The 19,720-nt window shown below is 33.6% G+C and overlaps 1 protein-coding gene across 6 annotated transcripts in view; it reads left to right on the forward strand.

Moving 5' to 3' along the window:
• KIAA0825 (KIAA0825 ortholog) overlaps positions 1-19,720 on the forward strand; it is a 383,109-nt gene that overhangs the window by 46,863 nt on the left and 316,526 nt on the right. For 5 of the 6 annotated variants that reach the window (XM_057739207.1, XM_057739203.1, XM_057739219.1 and 2 more), the window contains exons 3-5: positions 231-362; positions 11,754-11,922; positions 14,952-15,621. In XM_057739207.1, the coding sequence (XP_057595190.1) occupies positions 232-362; positions 11,754-11,922; positions 14,952-15,621 (970 nt within the window). In that variant the 5' untranslated portion in view covers position 231. The remainder of the gene's footprint in view (positions 1-230; positions 363-11,753; positions 11,923-14,951; positions 15,622-19,720) is intronic. The other variant, XM_057739227.1, reaches the window with a different exon arrangement.

A 19,720-nucleotide genomic window follows, 5' to 3' on the forward strand; every position in this document is an offset into this window, starting at 1 on the left:
TTGACTGTTTTTTTCAGCTTTCAAACCATAGAAAAATGTGAAAATTAGGTCATACCTCATGAAATTTAAATAACAAGACAATCTACCTAGATTAATAATACCCTACTTCTTCTACTGCTATATTTTGCCTATAAATGGGCATTATTATTTTGGGGTTAGTATCACAACTTGAGGTGGGCTTTTTTCCTTTCATTTTGGGGAAACTGACATTTTTTATTCTTATTCCTCAGAATGGATTGGGGAGATGAATATTCCCATAATTCTTTTGACCTACATTGTTTGTTAAATTCATTTCCTGGAGACTTGGAGTTTAAGCAGATCTTCAGTGACATTGATGAAAAGATAGAGCAAAACGCTGGAAGGTAAATATTGCTAATTTTAAAACAAGTTGATTGCATGTTTCATTTACAGGAACTTTTATCTAGTCTAGTTTTAGTGTTTCCTGCTCTTAAGATTTTAGGTTTTGATTATCATTAGCTTTCCTGAAAAAGATTCGTTAGACCCTCCCCTCTAGAATATAACATGGTTTTCCTTATCTGATTACCACTTTAAATAAGGCTGAAAAATATAGACACTGCCTTCAAATAGATAAATTAAAGTCTGTTGAATTACTGTTGTTGGGGAGGAAGAAATTTTCCCCTACCTTTCTAGGTTCTTTTTGGGTAGTCTAAGGATTAAAGTGGCATGAGACAGAATAACTGGAGAATATCAAATGAAAGTATAATAAATAACATGTATATGTGGGACAGACCCAGAAAAACTGAGTAGCTGACCAAAATGGCCAAAATCCTCATCTTAAATACCATTTACAAAGGCAAAAGCAGATGTTGAGGGTGGCAAGAGTCAGTCACGGGAAGTTACCAGAAAAAGCACAGTAAACAAAGGTGAGGTTGTTATGTAGTTTTAAGTCAGTGCCTCCTCCACTGATAAAGAGTTTCTAGAGATTGGTTATCTTCCTCTGCCTGGTACAGTGAGGGAGAGACCCTTACAAATGGAGATATTCCTTATAAATGTGAATGTTTCTAACAAAAGGGTAACTCCTGCTTGGTCTTCAGGGTATTTACCAAGTGTGTGTTTCTTAGAAAACAGCCAGCTTAAAATAATGTAATATGCCAAAGAGACATATTTTAGGGTGGCAAATTCTGCTCCCCTACCTACACTGTTCATGATTTCTTAGAGTTTGCCAATATTGATGGCCTGCATTTTCATTAATATGTTTAGACTTAAACATTCTCATTTGATGGATAAGCAAAGGAATTAAAATTTTGAAATTAAGGTATTAAAATAAAATGATAGTATAAGGCCATGGATTGCTTAAATTGCTGAAAGCAGAACATTAAATTATTTTTATGTAATGTTTGTCCTTTAAGTCTCCTTACTTACTTAGGAGGCTAGGGAGTCCATCTATGCAAGGTTAGTCTTTATCACCTACTCCAAAATTAGTTTTACTAAACACTGGGGAAAGCAGATTTCCGCTAATACATATTCTCTGATAGAAAGGAACTTTGACTTCATATGTATTTGTGGATCCTAGAGTCAGTTCACTTGTTTCAGTCCTTTTGGTCAAAGATTCTAATAATTCACCTCATGTTGAAACTGTGTAACCCACATTGAGACCTGAACCCATGGTCTTTTTTTTTTTTAATAAATTTATTTATTTATTAATTGTTTGTTTATTTATTTATTTATGGCTGCATTGGGTCTTTGTTGCTGCGAGTGGGCTTTCTCTAGTTGTGATGAGCCAGGGCTACTCTTTGCGGGCTTCTCATTGTGGTGGCTTCTCTTGTTGCGGAGCACAGGCTCTAGGTGCACGGGCTTCAGTAGTTGTGGCACGTGGGCTCAGTAGTCGTGGCTCACAGGCTTAGTTGCTCCGCAGCATGTGGGATCTTCCCGGACCAGGAATGGAACTTGTTTCTCCTGCATTAGCAGGCAGATTCTTAACCACTGCGCCACCAGGGAAGTCCCTTATTTTGAATTTGTATCTTCCCTTAATTTATATGTGTATGTGTGTATATATATATATATATACACACATAGATTTTTTTTAAATAGCATATATATGTGACTTAACCACACTATACAGAGTGTATGTTATAATTTAATTTATATATGTAAATATCAAATCACTATATTAAACTTCAGTGTAATTATGTATTTATTTAATCTATATATTGCATGACACAGTTTCTAACCCAAATGAAAAGTTTTAGCTTAAATAAAGTCCCTTATCTATATTCTAGAGATGTGGGTTTTTTTTCACTAATTGATACTAAAAAAACTTTTTAAATTGAAGTATAGTTGATTTACACTGTTGTGTTTCAGATGTACAACAAAGTGATTCAGTTATACATATAGAGAGAGATGGTTATATTAAAACAAATTTTAAATATTTTCTAAAAAGTAACCTTCATTGTTCATAATGGCCTTGAGGCTCCATCAACACAAGTCACTGAGGGACTTTCCTGGCAGTCCAGTGGTTAAGACTTCATGCTTCGACTGCAGGAGGCATGGGTTCAATCCTTGGTTCAGGGAACTAAGATCCCAAATGCCGCAGGGCATGCCCCCCCCCCCCCCCAAAAAAAAAGTCACTGAACTCTGAGGCTTTTGTCATAGACTGCTTCCTTTTCATTTTTATAAACCATCTGCAGTTAATTTCCTGCCCTACCTGGTCAATAAGAAATCATATTTAGAAGTAAAGCAATGATTAAAATATTGTACTTTGCATTCATAAATTGTTATTTAGGTCAAAATTCAGATGTTAGTATTAAAAAGAAAATATGACATGGAATATAAGGATATAATTTTAAAATTAAAAATGTTTTATTACCATATATTAAAACAAACCCTAGAGCAAAGCCACCTCAAGTGACCATTGATCTTCACAGGGGATAAAATAAGGGAGAGCTATATGTGTTGTATGCTACATTTAGAATCAGGTCTATTTTTCATCAAATTCAATTATGTTTTTATTATACTCTAGAGAATAAACATAATAGTATAGGGTGTATATATTTTTAAAAATAAAATACTGAATAATAACCATGTTTCAGGAGAGTGTAAATCATTTATGCACTCATTTATTGCCTTCTAACAGAATAGCTTTTAGAAAATTGTATGTCATGACAAATCAGTTATGCCACACTTACACTGCAGTAGTTGAATTACCCTTGGCATTTTTGTATTCTAACAGTTCTATTTATCTCTCAATGGTGTACATTGAATAAGTAATGAACATCTGTATGATATGGCTTTTCCCAATACTTTAAAGAAAAAAAAATTAGTAATTCATTTTTAAATATTGTATTTTTTCCTTACCCTTGAATTTTTAAAGTTGTATTTCTAGCAGTGACCCTGAATTCTAAGTTGAATTCCTTCCCTCTTTTTAATATCATCAGGGTTTATGAGCCACAGGGTCTTTTGCTTCCCAAAGCAGTGATTCACCAGAATGGACTAGGGTGCCCAGAGGTCACTGAACCTTCACCTGCCCTTCAAGAGAGGCTGTCATTTTCTCAGACCATTTTCACTTTTACATCCTCATTTCCATTCAGGTCAGAGCTAGGTGACTCTTAGGTCTGACAGTGGAAATCAGTGACGGTAAATCATTTACTTTTTAACACATATCAGCACTGGTAGCAGGAGGGTAAATGACCTGCCAAAGAGGAATACTATGAATGTTGTATCCACTGACTCACTTCAGTAACTAAAAACCACATGTAACACTGAAATCTTTTTTGAGCTGAATGGAACTTATTATTAGTTTAACACAATATTGAGATATAGAAGTTCTCTTGTGCTTACAATATGACATGAATGATTTTTCTCCTCTTAATGTTCAGTTGAATATAGTTGTATCATTAAGAGATTCTGTTATCTTTCTGTTTCCTAATTATAGACAATCTTTGTGTGTACTCCAGGATGTAAGTTTTGTTGGCGCCTTGCAGGATTACTACTGTTGGGGATTTTTGTTTTGTTGTTGTTTTTTTGTTTTTTGTTTTTGAACAAGAAGGGCTACCATGTATAATATCATTTATCTTGATCCAGGAGAGGTGGGGTCAGGGTGGTAGGGAGGGCATAAACTTTATATTGTGACAGAATATTGGATACATGGTTTCTGTAAATTTAACCATGCTCTCTGTTTTCAAGGTGGCATATTGGACCACTTTCTCCTCATTATTTTCTGTCACTATTAGCTCCGTTATTTGAATGTCTGTGGTGTTCCAAGTTCTTTCTCTGAAGTCCTGTATTGTGTGCCCTCAATGCTTCCATTAGACCTCTGCTTTAGGAGGCTGAGATAAGTAGCATAAAATGTGGAATCAGTAGCTCCATTAGATGATTGTTAAGAGATTCTTTCAGGTAATTCATACATTTTAAGCATTTAACAGGTTTTAAAAGTATAACTTGTATTTTTATGTGTGTTAGCCTTGCCTACTTTTGGCCAAATAAGCATAAGAATTATTGTTTGGAATATTCCTAAGGAATATTATTGTAATTATCTTTTCATGGGAAGAAGGAAAGGGAAGTAGGTGTCTTCCTGTTTATAAACTGTTTTAATAACAAGTATGAATAATATTGTACTAAAAATCCAGACCTGATAAGGAGATTGAGCCAGCAATAGTCAGACCCCTATTCCCCATTTAAGGATCAGAGTTAATGGTCCAGGGGAAGTAGGCCTCCACCCCTGAGATACCAACCAGAGGTGCCCGGTGAAAACAGCCTAGCTGTGAGGTCAAGAATAGGGAAGGAAATACTAAAAGGGGACTGAGCCTGGCAGGGAGATGTGGTTCCTGTGGCTGGCTCCTCTTTCCTGTAGATGATTGATGACTCGAGATCTAACCCAACCCTGACAGCTTTCCCTGGAAAAGGGCCTTGTCAAGGATTTAGCAGAGTCAACACCTTGTCTTAAAAGGGTCACTAACACCACAGCATGTGCTAATCACAATCTTTATTCCAGAATCATGACTAGGAATAGCCTTTTATGGGACTTGGGAAGGAGCTGAGTTGGGGCCCTGAAAGCTGGTATTGTTATTTCCTTTATTTCTGCTTTAAAGAGTAACTGTTCTTCATTGCATTCTCATTACCTAAAACAGTCCTGGCACAAAGTAGGCTAGGAGGTGGTCAATAAATGTATTTGTTAGACATTTATTTTGTTTGCTTTAGCTTAAGCTAGTATGAAGTTAGAGGAGCACAATGTGATAGAGGAAGCTGTCATCAAGCGCTAGTTTTCTTTTCCATTAAGTATTTTACATTATTAAAGTAATATATATTCAAGAAAACATTCCGGACAGTAGAGGAAGGCAGATATAAGGAACAGTTGAGTATGGAAGGGCAGAGGTGAGGAAGTTTTCTTACTCCTCTGACTCTCCTAGTCTTGCTCTTCAGAGGTAACCTATATTAATGAATTATTGTATAACTATCCAGAAATATTCTCTACATATAGATGTGTGTACCCAAAAGTACATTCCGCTTTTTACACAAATGGATTTTGTGTATGTACTACAATTAGATGTTTTATCTTAATGTATTTTTTAGATCTCTCCATGTAATAAGCCAGTTCTCTCCTCGATGAGCATTTACATAATTTGCAGTCTTTCTGCTGTTATTGCACACACCCACACACACACATGCGTATATGTTGTCCTTCCTTCCTCAGGAAAGTTTATGTGATGGTTTCTTAGAATTTGTAGAATTTAGCTGTTATAAAATTGTTCCCCAGCAGTGCTGCAGCTGTCTCCTCTCCTCTAGGCAGTATATGAAACTGTATGCTGTATGTCGGGCCTCCTCACAATCTGACCACAGGTATTATTAAAACCCTCAGTTTGTAACTTGCAGTCAAATCTGTTGTCTGGCTTAGTGATTGAATTTATCTGGGCAGTGGCATAAAGATGTAGACTAGATGTGTTCCCTAGATCTCTTCTGACTCATTATTATATATGTTCTCCCTCTCTCTTCTTTTTTTCTATCTCTTTCTCAGGAAGAGAATCAAGGGAATCATCACAGAGTAGATGCTGGTGCACATTCCCCACTTTTTTTCTGATTTCAGTTTGTTTGGTTTCATTGGGATAAGCCACATTCTGACTTTAGTAACTGTGCTGAAATATGGAAGCTGGACAAGCCTCCATAGATAAAAAAGCACATTAACTTACTCTTGCTTGTCATGGGTATTAACTGCCATGTGATAATACCCCTATAGAACATTTCTGGGAATTGTTCTTTATATTGTTAACACAGCCCTATGCCACTTTCATGGAGCTCCCATCATCACTATAGTCTATGGAAAGGGATCCCAAGTCAGATGTAGATTTAAGAGAGAAGACAGTGCCTTGAGAAATGAAACCAGGCTCACTATGGTACTGGCAGGACTACCTTACCATTGACTGGAAGATGGGGAGTACTTCACAATTAGTTGACTCTTTTGGAATCACTTCAGATTTTTTAGGTTGGCACAGCCCTATACTGGGTCTGAGCTTTCCTGAAACAATCTGAACCATTCTAGAACCTCTGTAAACTTTTGTGGTAAGGATTGGTGGTATAAAGCAACAAATAATGGAGGGTCCTAACTCTAAACTTTCCTTTCTTACTGTCTTCCTCAGGAATAACTCAGAACGAAAGGTGGATTGACAATAGTTGGGAATCTTGGGAAGCTATTTCTATAGTCCAGATGAGAGAAGACAAGGTCCTGAGCCCCATCTTTCACAGTAGGAATGGAAAGGGGAAGATTCATTTGAGAAAGACTTAATGAGAGTGTTGTTAACAGGATTTGGGGTCAAGATTATTTTTTCCTGAAAGGGTAGTTAAAACTTTTTGAAATAACCAAAACATCTCTGAAATTGAAAATAGTTCAGTATCTAATTTCTTACTGTACTTTCATTAAAGTCGTTGTATAAATCCTTTTCTCAACCTTTTAAAAAATATTATCTAGAAATATGTTTGTCTCAGGAAAATAAGTTTTTATTTCATGGGTGACATGGTTTAATTACATACCAGCTTTTATACATCAGCTCTCTTCCCTATTATTAGCTGTTAATTCCAAGGAGTTTTTAATAGTCTCTTTAGATGAGCTAGACTTCTCTAAAAACCAGAAAACTCTTAATTACCTCACAACTATTTCTTTTATTTACCTCACAACTATTTCTTGTTGTTTTAAATCATGATAGAATGGAAAAAGCCTTTTCCTTAGACTGAATTTTTGTGGGTGAGAAGTATAAACAAGAGCATCAAAAATGTAAAAGCGTAAAAAAAATTTTTAATGTTTACATTTCCCTTACTGTAGAAAGTCTTTATCTTTTCCATGACACCTCTACCCTGATCTAAAAAATAAAAGTAAAAATTCTAACCTTCTATGAAAGCACACCTATATGTTCTCTACAACCTTTACATCAAAGAAGTTCTAATAATTTTTACTGGTAGAACATACATTTTTTTCACTTTGAACTTTTTGTAACTGAATAATAAAGACTATGTGTTTTAAATCTTGAAAGAGTTTTTACAATAAGCTTAAAGTGTCAAGATTTTGTGTCATAATTATTCTCTTTTTCTCAGTTCTTCTCCCTGTCCTCAACTACACCAGCCCAATATCAATCATCTCTTGTGCTGTTGTTGTTTAGTGCTGTCTGTTTAGTTAAAGGACATCTCTATCCTTTGGAGTAAGATAGTGTATATATATATACATACACACAAGCATAAACGTATTTGTGACCAAAAAAATAAATTCATATTTTTTATCATCTAGATAAATATACTGATAGCTTTAAAATGACATGGCAGTGAGATTAGATAATCAGCACTGCATTCTCAGGGGTCAGGTGTCAGAGACATCTAAGCACAATGATTTCATTAGTTTTCTTAAAGCATCAATATCCTTGCATATAATCTCCTTTTCTACAGGGAGAAGCCTTTTCTACACCTCCCAGAGGCACATTGAGTGGCTCCCTCCTGTGTATTCACTTTGCACGTGGCACACACACCTCTTATCGTCTTACTGTAATGTAGTTACGCATTTACAGGCTTATCTCACTCATTAGAAAGAATTCCTTTAGGGATGGAACCATGTCTTATTCATGTTTAGGTCCTTAGCATATATCACAGTGCCTACCACAATTCAGTATTCAGTTAATGTTTATCAAATATACCTTCATTCATATTTGATATGAACTGTAATTTTCACATTCAAGGAACCTAGTATTGAATGTTGAATGAGAAAATTACCACAGATATCCTTTTAAAAAGCATACTGCTTGTTGCATCTTAAAAATGGTTTATAAATTGATTTACACACAGCCTCTCAGTAATGCATCCACTTGCACACATCATTAACTTGGATAATTCAGTCATTATAATTAAAGAACGTTGGGGTTCAAATTTATTAAGAAGTGTTGAGACATGTGAAAAGGCATAAAGAGCACTATGATAAACATTCATGTGCCCACCATCCAGTTTAAGGAATTCATTACCACTCCTGCTGAAACTCACTGTGTGCATCTCCCCAATCTCATCTCACTTCCATTCCCACCCTGCACTTGGTGACGTTGATCATTCCAGCACATTTCTTTTTTTTTAAATGTATGTATGTAAGTATGTATTTATTATTAGAGTTGATTGAAAATACTATGTTAGTTTTGGGTGTACAACACAGCGATTCAACATTTTTATAGACTGTACTCCATTTTCCAGCACATTTCTTTACACTTTTACTACATATTTTTATAACCCTGAACAATATGTAGGATCTTATGGCATGTTTTCAAACTATCGTATGGCTTGTACTCATTTGTACCTTTTCTCCCCTCAGCGTTACGTTTGTTAGATTCATCCATGTTGACAACTGTATTGCTGGTTTGTTTTCATGACTCTTTCTCTGAATGAATATAACTAACTATTCTCCTACTCCTACATTTAGGATATTTTCAGTGGTTTTAAAATTACAAATAAAGTTAAGAATATGCTTTTAGAAAGTCTTGCTAAGCCAACTAATGGTGTAAATTTGAAAATTTAAACTTTGGAGCAGAGATTCTACATCTACATTAGACTTTTGACATTTTTCGTCAATAAATGTGCTAATTGGATTTCTATTTGCTGAATTACCTTGGTTATATTTTCATGACTGACCTTGTTTCTAAAGAAAATTAGAAGCAACTTACAGTAAAACAGAAAACACTTAAACCAAAATAAAGACAAGTAACGTTATTTCTGAAAAACTAGGTCAAGATCTTGCATCATTTAAGCCTGAGGATATATAGACCTCCTCCCACTGGAAGATTACCATGTCTATCAGCAATGTTACTACACATATATGAAAATGTTACCTTTCAGATGTTGAAAATTAATTTTTAAATTAATTTTGACCTCAATTAAGGAAGATAAATTGCCAAGTTACATAACAAACTGATATTCATCTTAAATTTTGAAAATACTCATTTCGTATAATAATCAGGCAATAAATCTCTAGACTTCAGACTTTTAAAGCAAGATGTATAGGCAGTGGTGTATGGCAGAATGACAAGCTATTTAGCCAACTAAAAACAAAATCAGGTACAGATGAATTCTGTCCTTTTAAAAGTTGTGACAAAATGATTTTAAAAGCCAGCTTGACTGTCTTAGTTTGTATCAATGAGGGAGGTCCTCTGAAATGCAACTGCTCAATCCCTTTATCAGTGTTTGGACAAATTACTAAAATATCTAGCTCTCTGAAAGCTTTACTCTATAAGTTGTAGTTATTGGCTTCTACCCAGATTCAGATGTTAGAGATTAGTCTAAAAGCTGAGTCTTGATTGAAATAGATTTAGGTAGACTAACGGCTGAGCCTTTCCAATTCACATTGCTGTAATCTATTAGGTTTCATTGAATGAGACACAGGAGGATGCTATAATAAAACCTTTGATAACCAGTCCCTAGAGGCAAGGTGTGTGCTTTGGGCATCGTGTTTCTCAGTCCATAGAAGTGCTTACGTAAATTAAGAAAATATATGCCAATCTTGTGTCAGACTTAGAACTGGTATTCCTGAATAAGACTGTCTCATTAGGAAACTGTGTGTCCTGTGGCCTAAGGTAAATTCTTTGTTTTCATGAAAAGGCTCTTTGATTCTCAGAATGTATTTGTTTCAAGGTAATTCAGTTTGAATTCACTCATGCACAGAAATCCACTGAAAATCTTTCCTTAAAGTTTTACAGTGTGTGTTTTATATGCAACCAATACCTTACGAATTTCAAAGAAGAGAATTTCATATGACATCTATTTTAATCATCAGAGCTTGGTTTTCCAAAGCCTCTGTGTTTCTATCACATGGAATCGATAATTAATAGCAATGCTATTTTCAAAAAAGTAGTAACTTTTTAGTAACAGATGTTTCTTTAATACTATTGAGAGGCAAATGCATAACTTGTCAGTTTGGGGTGAAGGGATTCAGCTTCAAAATGATTTTCCTGTTTATAAGCTTTCTTGCAGTTTAGATATGCTGCCATCAGGTGGTAGTAATATGTCATATCCATGTGGTTCCACAGATGACATTATGCTTAAGGTCACCACTTTACTCCACAAAGATTTATAATAATTAATGCACAGATTTTTTAATGAAAATGAAAATAAAATAGTCCATCTTTTTAGTTTCAGAGCTAGGGATACTTTTAATGGAAATTTTAAAACATATATTGGAAGACGCAACTGGGCATGTTTTCTCTGTTCGTTTATTTGTAGATGAAGAGTTTCATCTTATGCCTTCAAAAAATTTAGAAAGTATAGAAAAGTAAAATTAAAAACACCAAATTTCATCACCCAAAGATAATCACTATTAACCTTTTGTTTCATTTCCTTCCAGTCTTTTTCTCAACATGCAATCTTTAGTATGTTTTGGGGGATTTTTTTGGAGTAGAGTTTCGTGTCAGAAAAAGGTACTAGCTGTAGTGTAAATACAGCATGTATCTTTTACAACTTTTAAAATTATAAGTTCTTTGTAACTGTCTTGTGATTTCTTAATATTGCATTGATTGAGGTTCTCCATAATTTATATACAGTCATTCATGTATTTGTATATAATGTATGTTTCTGATTTCAGTTATCAAGAATATTTCAGTTGTCTTCTATCTACTGCCTATCAAGAGGATCATTATTTCATTGCATCTGTACTTTTTTTTTCAAATTTTATTTATGTTTTTGACTGCGTTGGGTCTTCGATGCTGTGTGTGCTTTCTCTAGTTGCAGCGAGCAGGGTCTACTCTTCATTGTGGTGGTCAGTCTTCTCATTGCGGTGGCTTCTCTTGTTGCCAGAGCATGGGCACTGGGCACTCGGGTTTTAGTAGTTGAGGCTTGTGGGCTCTAGAGCACAGGCTCAGTAGTTGTGGCGCTCAGGCTTAGTTGCTCCGTGGCATGTGGGATCTTCCCGGACCAGGGATCGAACCCATGTCCCCTGAATTGGCAGGGGGATTCTTAACCACTGCACTACCAGGGAAGTCCTCATTGCGTCTATACTTGATTTTTGATTTTACACAAAAAAATTTATAATTCACCTTTGAGAAGCTAGATATGTTTCCTCTATTGCATTTGAAATGAAACTGCCAGAAAATTTGAGCTTTGTTTTCAATTATGAATGAAAATATATAGTTTCTTTGTTACTATTTTCATATCATATGAATGTTTTATAATTTTGTAAATTGTATTCCACCAGCTACTACTGCATATAAACATTTCAGGACCTGTGATATTATGAGACAGAGCCATTATCTACTTCCTACCAAAATAATTTTTTCTTTTCTTTTTTATAGCATAGAACACTGCATTAAAGAAATACAGTATGAAGTTAACAAACAATGTCCAGATGTGCAGCTACGAACAACAACTGACTGTTTTGAATGGCTCAATAATTATAATGATACTTCATCCACGTCACCATCCATTCCCAATGGAGATTTGATAAAATTTCTCAAAACACTGGTAAAAAAATAAAATAAAATCTTTGTTTTAACGGTGGAGTGGGGTGGGTGAACATGGAATACATTTCATTCAATTTCTGTAAATATTTATTTCATTGACCATATTAGCCTGCCATAGCTAGGCACTAAGGTTTGTATTTTGTTTTGTTTCTATATCCTCAGTGGAATCCAGTGAGCTACGTGTTTTTATTTTTCACTATGATTTTTATAGTAAAATGAGGTTTTGTATAAATGGACATTAAACATTATAATTCCTGGGTGATTTGTGGTGTGATGTATACCATATCAACACCACAAAATGTGTTGAAATATACCACAGTTGTCTGTCAGAAAAGTTGGTATTTATTACATTTTGTGTCTCTTCATAACTACTCATTTTCCTGTGCTCATTATTAAGTACAGTAAGATCATCATCGATTGTTTCTGTTAGGTAGCCTTGTCCATCTTTCCCTTCCTCCCCAACCTGCAGGCGTATCCAGTTCTTTTCAATCAAGGCAGCAATTTATACAAGACAAGACCACTGTTAATTGATGGAGAATTATTACATTGGTCATTCTTGGATACTGACCCACTCTCTATGTTAGAGAGGTTTTTATAGCCTTCAATAAGAAATATTTATTTTATTACACCTATATCCACAAGGGTGGATAGCTTGCAAAAACTAGAGAAACAGCACAGTTGTTAGAAAGCAGGATTTCTGTAGCTATGGTTTTAATTTAATTTAGGGAAAAAAGGCACTGTTTTTGTCTAAACATCAAACATTGACTAAGGCAGATGTGGAAAATATCTTGAGGTTGTAGATGGCTTAAGATGACAGAATCAGATGAAAATAATTTTTGGCTGTTATTATTGCAGATGTCTCTTTAATGTTTACAAAGTAATAAAAGGAAGAGAAAGGAAGATTATGTGCCCTGAAGGCTTATTCTTTTAAGAAAATCCTCTCACCCATTATCTCTTGAAGGTGGAGCCTTGAAGAATAAATATGGATATAGTTACTCCTTTAATTTCTATTAAGAGCCATGTGTAGTGAATTTCATTAATATTGATGTAATAATGCTTTCTCGTTTAATTAAAAGCAAAAGCTTTTAATTATCTTTCAATCTGTCACACATAAGTCATTCTCTATTCACTGCAGGGCAAAGGCCGCCTTAGTTTTGCTCAAATTCATTAGACCGATAGGCCTCTTCCAGACCTAGGTTTTTTTACATAATTGATCATGTTATTTTGAGAAAAGAGCCACATTATTAAACAGATCCAGACTGAAACAACCTTATCAAGTTTTTACATGCTGAAAGTGTCAATCTTGACAGCACTTTTTCATACATCTATTTTTTTCCATAGAACGTTTTTATTTATTTATTATCTATTTAAACAAGAAACAGAGGTTCTCATTATGGCAGTTATATGAAATCATTTTAAAAATTTAAGCAATCATACTTAACACATGTTCACGTGTTTTAAATGTATTAGTCTTTAAATGTTTGCTTGATCAAATATTTACAGTTATTGACATATTTAAAGAAACCCAAGGTTGAGGCACTAATATGACCAATTTGTTCTGTAGAATATACCATAATGCTGGTGTTCTGGACTCTATCTAAGGATATTTATTTTCCAGAAGTATCAAAAGAACTAAATAAAAAGGAAGAGAGAAAGTGGAGCTTCAGAAAAGTCAATTCACTTTTTGGTTCTTTAGACTATAGTAGAAAGAACGTGGGTGAGGAGAATGAAACCAGGCATCCATTCTTGGTTCTGTGTGTTGTAGTCTGTGATATATGGAAAGTAACTTAAACATGCTTTAGCATCCTTATCTGTAAATTGGGGTTTTCAGTATCTATGTCATGGAGTTTTCGTTATAAATAAGTGCGAGACAATTGGAAAGTGCTTTTTATATAATAAACTACTATATAGATATTAGGTATTATTATTTATTACAGATGGAACATTAAATTAGACATCAGAATGCTTAGAATGACAGAGAGAGCGCCTGCAATTTGTCTAGAAGTTGTTCATAATTCTGAGTCACACATAATACCTGTGTTATCTTTGTCAATAAGAAATTTCAAAGCTGGCCTGATTTTATACTGCTTGAACCTTGCTTCTTTTTTTTTTTTTTTTTTGAATAATCATCTTGTTGCTACTTAGAGAATATAATCTAATTTCAGTACTACCTGAAATAGACATAATTAGAAGAGTCAGCATGTAAGGAGAATTTGTTCGTGTAATTCAAAGTCCAAAAAGAAAGTAATTTTTTGTCCCTTTTCTACTTCTAATTATGCCTACTATTTTTTCTGTCAGTTAACACAGGAAGTATAAAAAAAAATTTCTTATCATCTTTTGAGCAACAATCCTGAGAGTATTTTCTCCCATTTTGAGTTAGTTATTTCTTTGGAGAGAACTGAAATATTCTCGGATTAATTTCCAAAGTAAAATCTTTCTTAATGTGATTCTCAAAAAGGAATTTAAATGAAAGTGAAAGTCTAAATGTATTAACTTTTATATCTCAGGGTGGCAGCTGTTAGTAACCCTTAGGCAGGTACTATGTTTAAAGGTCTCCATTCTCTGTGTTCATTTGGGGTTTTATAATAAGTATACTCATTCAGGCATGAAAGTTATCTACTAGGTATTAATTAGGGGCATGATCTTGAATTTATTTTGTCTTAGGAGTACATTTCAGTCAATATTTTACTATAGATTTTTATTTAGAATTTTTAAGCTAAAGCTTCCATGCAGCTCAGGCTATATCAGGAATGGGTAACAATGAGCACAAAAACAGTGGTCTAGAAATCTAATTGAAAAATTAGTTCATCACCTGGGCTTTACAAAAGTTAACAGACCATAAAGATAATATTCTAAAGTATCTGAATTGATTATATTGCCAATGCAAAAAAAAAAAGTTTTTTTAAAAAAACATCATAGTATTGATTCTAAATTGAAATGAATATGAAATTCTGTATGATTGTGGAAATCTTTTTTCCTGCTACTCTTGTAGTTAATCACATTTCTAACACTATAATTTACTTTTATTAGCAAGATTTGTTGAAGAATGAACAAAATCAAGAAGAAATGGTATTGGATTTACTTTGGGACCTCTCCTGCCAGAGCATTGTTTCCTTCCCGTCCACTCTGAGTGGAACATCTTTCCATTTCCTCTCTAGGACTTCTCTTCATTCTGTTGAAGATCATTCCTCTATGGATGTAAAGTCTATATGGGATGATATAAGACTACATCTTCGACGCTTCTTAGTGAGCAGATTACAAAGCCACAATGAAATAAACATTTCACAGCAAAAAATTTTGTTGAAAAATCAGTGCATACAACAATTCCTATTTCTTTATCCAGAATCAGAAGTTACAATCAAGTACCAAAATATACAGAATAAACTGTTGACTAAACTTCTGCGGAACTGTTTTCCTTCTTACAGCAGAGAATCAAATTTAGACATAATGGCTGTTGGATACCAAGGTATAATGCTTCAGTTATACTCAATGATAAAAGAGGATTTTAACACACTACATGAAATTTTAGCTCCATCCTCAACAGTGAAATTCATTAAAGAAACTTACCTGGATACTGTTACAGAAGAAATGGCAAAATTTATTCAAAATTTTTGTGAGCTGCAGTTCAAAGGAAGTGCTATCCGAGTGATTAAAACAAGCAAGATATCCAGCAGGCATAGAGGAGCAGTGCATGCTTTGGGTTAGTGATTTTTTAAATTTCTGTTTGGTTTAACTTAAACCTTTTGATATCTTTAATTTTCTAACTTTTCTATTTGGTTAAATAATCACAAACTTGAAAATAAATCATAAAATAAATGTTGTGAAATTTTCCACTACACATTTCTCTTATGCATTTCTTTTTCTGTAAGTATAGTAATAGAAGTGTTTTCTTTCCTGTCATTTAAATTATTAAAGATATGGGAAAGGTAAGTCAGAAATATTACCAATAAGGCTTTCAGTTTTTTAATCATATAAATTATTGGGTGAAACTTTCCATATATATAAAACAGAAAAGTTTAATTTTTAACACATTGTATCTTCCAAAGCTGAAGCATTATTAAGTAAAAAGAACTGTTGAACATTTGTTGAAATTTTTCTTAACTAAAATTGGAAGTTTAAAATTGTAGTATTTTAGTCTGCCAATGCCAATACGGACATATTATGAAATACTAATTATAAAATTCTAATTATAATTGGTTATGGAAGCATAGCATTAAATACAGCTGATTTTAAAAGTTCCTCTAAAGTTCTTCCTATAAGAATATATGTAATAAAAGAGGATTTGAGGATTCCTAATTTTATTCTAAAGATAAAAAAGAATCAGTTATGTTATAAAAAAATTTTTTTGTCATCTTAATTTCCTACCAGTGAAGAAAAATTAAGGTAAAAAGTATGATTATTTTGAAAATTGTAATTACTTATGCTTTTACATAGGACGGTGAGGTATATTTCTAAATAGGTCATAAACTATATTTTTTAATTTTTGAAAATTTTCACTTGGTGAATTGCTATTTTTAAATTTATGCTCACTTCATAAAAATTTCCATAGCTCACTATATTTTTACCTACCTTCCTTAATAAAATACAACACCAAATTGCTCTGATATATGAATATGATATATGAATTTTCAAATAATTTAATGTTTTATCTTAGAATTTTTATTTTCTTCAGGAAGCTATATCACATCACTGAACAGAGATATATCAGCCAAGTTTAGGTTACAGCAGAATACAAAATCAGTTAATTTAGGAACATATAATTTTGCTCAGAGTAAATAGATTTTCATTTTAATTATTACATAAATTATAAATGCATTTTCATAAGTGTACTTATTTTCTATAATTTTTATGTTCTCTAAAAAAGTTTCTGCTTACTTGTAAAGTACTTTCAATATGAAAGTTTTATATGTGCTAAATATAGTTTAGTTTATAACAGAAGAAAAGATCCATATGGTTAAAAATATGTGTGAGTTACTGTGGAGCCTTTAGGGTTGATATTGAGGTGTTTTCCCATTTGTGAGAGAGAACTATGTGTGTTGGCTTTAACACCAAAATTTGAATAACTTTCCACAAGTCAAGTGCACTTGATCTTTCTCAAGCTGCTTTATCTGAACTTTGGTATAAATCACTTGTTAAATGAATGCTTTGCACGTGCCAAGCACTATACAAAGTGCATCCCTTTCCTTATTATCTCAATTTCATAAACAAAGAAAGAAGCTTAGAAAAATTAACTTGCCTTGAATCACTTGCACGAAGTCAGGATTCACATGCAGATCTTCATGTCTTCAAGACCCGTGTTCTTAACCACCATGCTTTTGGGTCTTGTCGCAACGTGTAAAATTAAATACTTTGTCACTTGTAAAAGAAATTTCAGACAGCACTGTTCAAGTGGGCTGCCTGAAAATCAGTTCAGTTCTGCTATATTGAGTACCTGCCACAGGCAAGGCATTTAACAGCTACCATGTTTAAGGTTTCTAAGCTAGAAAGGGAAGAAAACTAAATAACTGCTGCTAATGCTGTATGAGAACTCCTAAACTAACTGTTAACAGAGCAGTCACATTCTCCACTAATATTTAGCCCAATGACCAAATTTTACTTATTAAGGAAATACACTTTGAGATTAGCAAAATAATAATAATTCATAATTCATAATATTTATAATAATTTATATTACTGTTTGAATAAAATCTAGATTGGCTTGAATGGGTTGTATATTGTCTTTGGTATATGTTTACACTCACCAAGTGTATGTGAGATTTTGCCTGAAAATCTAGACGTTCCTTAAGTAACAGTCATTAACATTTATTGGATCAGTCATTGCAGCGCATTATTTCATTTAATCCTTCTAACCACCCAACAAGGTAGGTAACATTAATCTCTATTATATAGTGAGAAAACTAAGGCAAAGAGATACAAAGTAATTTGGTCAAGGTTACAAAGTGAAGCCAGGATATAAACTCAGGTCTGTCAGATTGCAGGGCCCTGACTATGACTGTGCTCTCCTGCCTACAAGAACAGGACGGAAATAGCTCATGCCATTAAGAACACTGTTGTGAGTCCTCTGTATGCTAAATCTACTTTAGTGTTGTTATTGGTTTACTTTCCTCTAAACTACCCCACCCTCTTCTCATTCGAAGACTACATAATGTTTATTTTGTGATCTACTTATATATCTTAAGCAGACTTTGTATATACACCAGTCTTTTTTTCCAAACTTATTGAGCTATAATTGACATATAACATTGTGTAATTTTAAGATGTACAATGTGTTGATTTGTACACTTAGTATTTGCATGCTTAATACTTCAAAACAATTACCACCATTGTGTTAGCTAATATCTCCATCACGTCACATAATTATCATTACTTTTGTGGTGAGAACATTTAAGATTTACTTTCTTAACAACTTACAAGTATGTAATACATTATTATTACTATAATCACAATGCTGTGCATTAGATCCCCAGAAATTATAAATCTTCTAACTGGAAATTTGTACCCTTTGACCAATATCTCTTCATTTCCTCCATCCCCCATACTCTGTTTCTATGAGTTCAGTTTTTTTAGATTTCACATATAAGTGATATCGTATAGTATTTGTCTTTGTCTGATGGTCTGACATTTCACTCAGCATCATGGCTTCAAAGTCCATCCATGTTGTTGCAAATTGCAGGATTTCCTTCTTTCTCATGGCTGAATAATATTCCATTTTATGTATCTCAGTCTCACATATTTTTCATCCATTCACTTATAGATGGACATTTAGGATGTTTTCCTATCTTGGCTGTTGTGAACAATGCAGTAAACATGGGAGTGCAGATATCTCTTTGCTATCTTGTTTTCATTTCCTTTAGATATATATCCAGAAGTGGGATTGCTGATGGTGTTTCTATTTTTAATTTTTTGTGGAACCTCCATACTGTTTTCTACATCGCTGTACTAGTTTATATTCCCACCAACAGTGCACATGGGTTCCCTTTTCTCTACATCCTCACCAATGTTTGTTGTCTCTTGCCTTTTTGATGATAGCCAGGTGTGATATCTCATGGTTTTGGTTTACATTTCTCTGATGATTAGTGATCTTGAGTATTTTTTCATGTACCTGTTGGCCATCTGTATGTCTTCTTTGGAAAAATGTCTATTCAGGCCCTCTCCCCATTATTTAATTGGATTTTTGTTGTTGTTATTGAGTTGTATGAGTTCTTTATGTGTTTTGTATTTAGGTCCCTTACTAAATATATGGTTTGCAAATATATTCTCCCTACAATAGATTTTTTATTTTGTTGATAGTTTCTTTTGCTGTGTACAAGCTTTTCAGTTTGATATAGTCCCACTTACTAATTTTTTCTTTGTTGCTTATGCTTTTCATATTATATCCAAAAAATCATTGCCAAGACCAACATTAAGGAGCTTCTTCCCTATGCTTTCTTCTAGGAGTTTTATAGTTTCAGGTCTTAGGTTTAAGTCTTTAATCCATTTTGAGTTAATTTTTATATATGTTGTAGGATACAGTTCAGTTTCATTCTTCTGCGTGTGTTATCCACTTTCCCCAACACCATTTATTTAACCCTTTCCCCAGTGAGTATTCTTGGTTCCCTTGTCAAATATCTGTTGACCATGTATGCAAGGGTTTATTTCTGGGTTCTCAATTCTGTTCTGTTGGTCTATGTGTCTATTTTTATGTTTTGTTATTTGAAGAAAATGATGAAATAATGTTAGAATGTAAATATTATAGACTCTGTGATTTGGTGATCTGTCTTAGAAAAGAATAATATTATTTTTACAGATATTCTTTAAGT

This window comes from Hippopotamus amphibius, chromosome 1, assembly GCF_030028045.1.
Source record: "Hippopotamus amphibius kiboko isolate mHipAmp2 chromosome 1, mHipAmp2.hap2, whole genome shotgun sequence".
NCBI lineage: Eukaryota > Metazoa > Chordata > Mammalia > Artiodactyla > Hippopotamidae > Hippopotamus > Hippopotamus amphibius.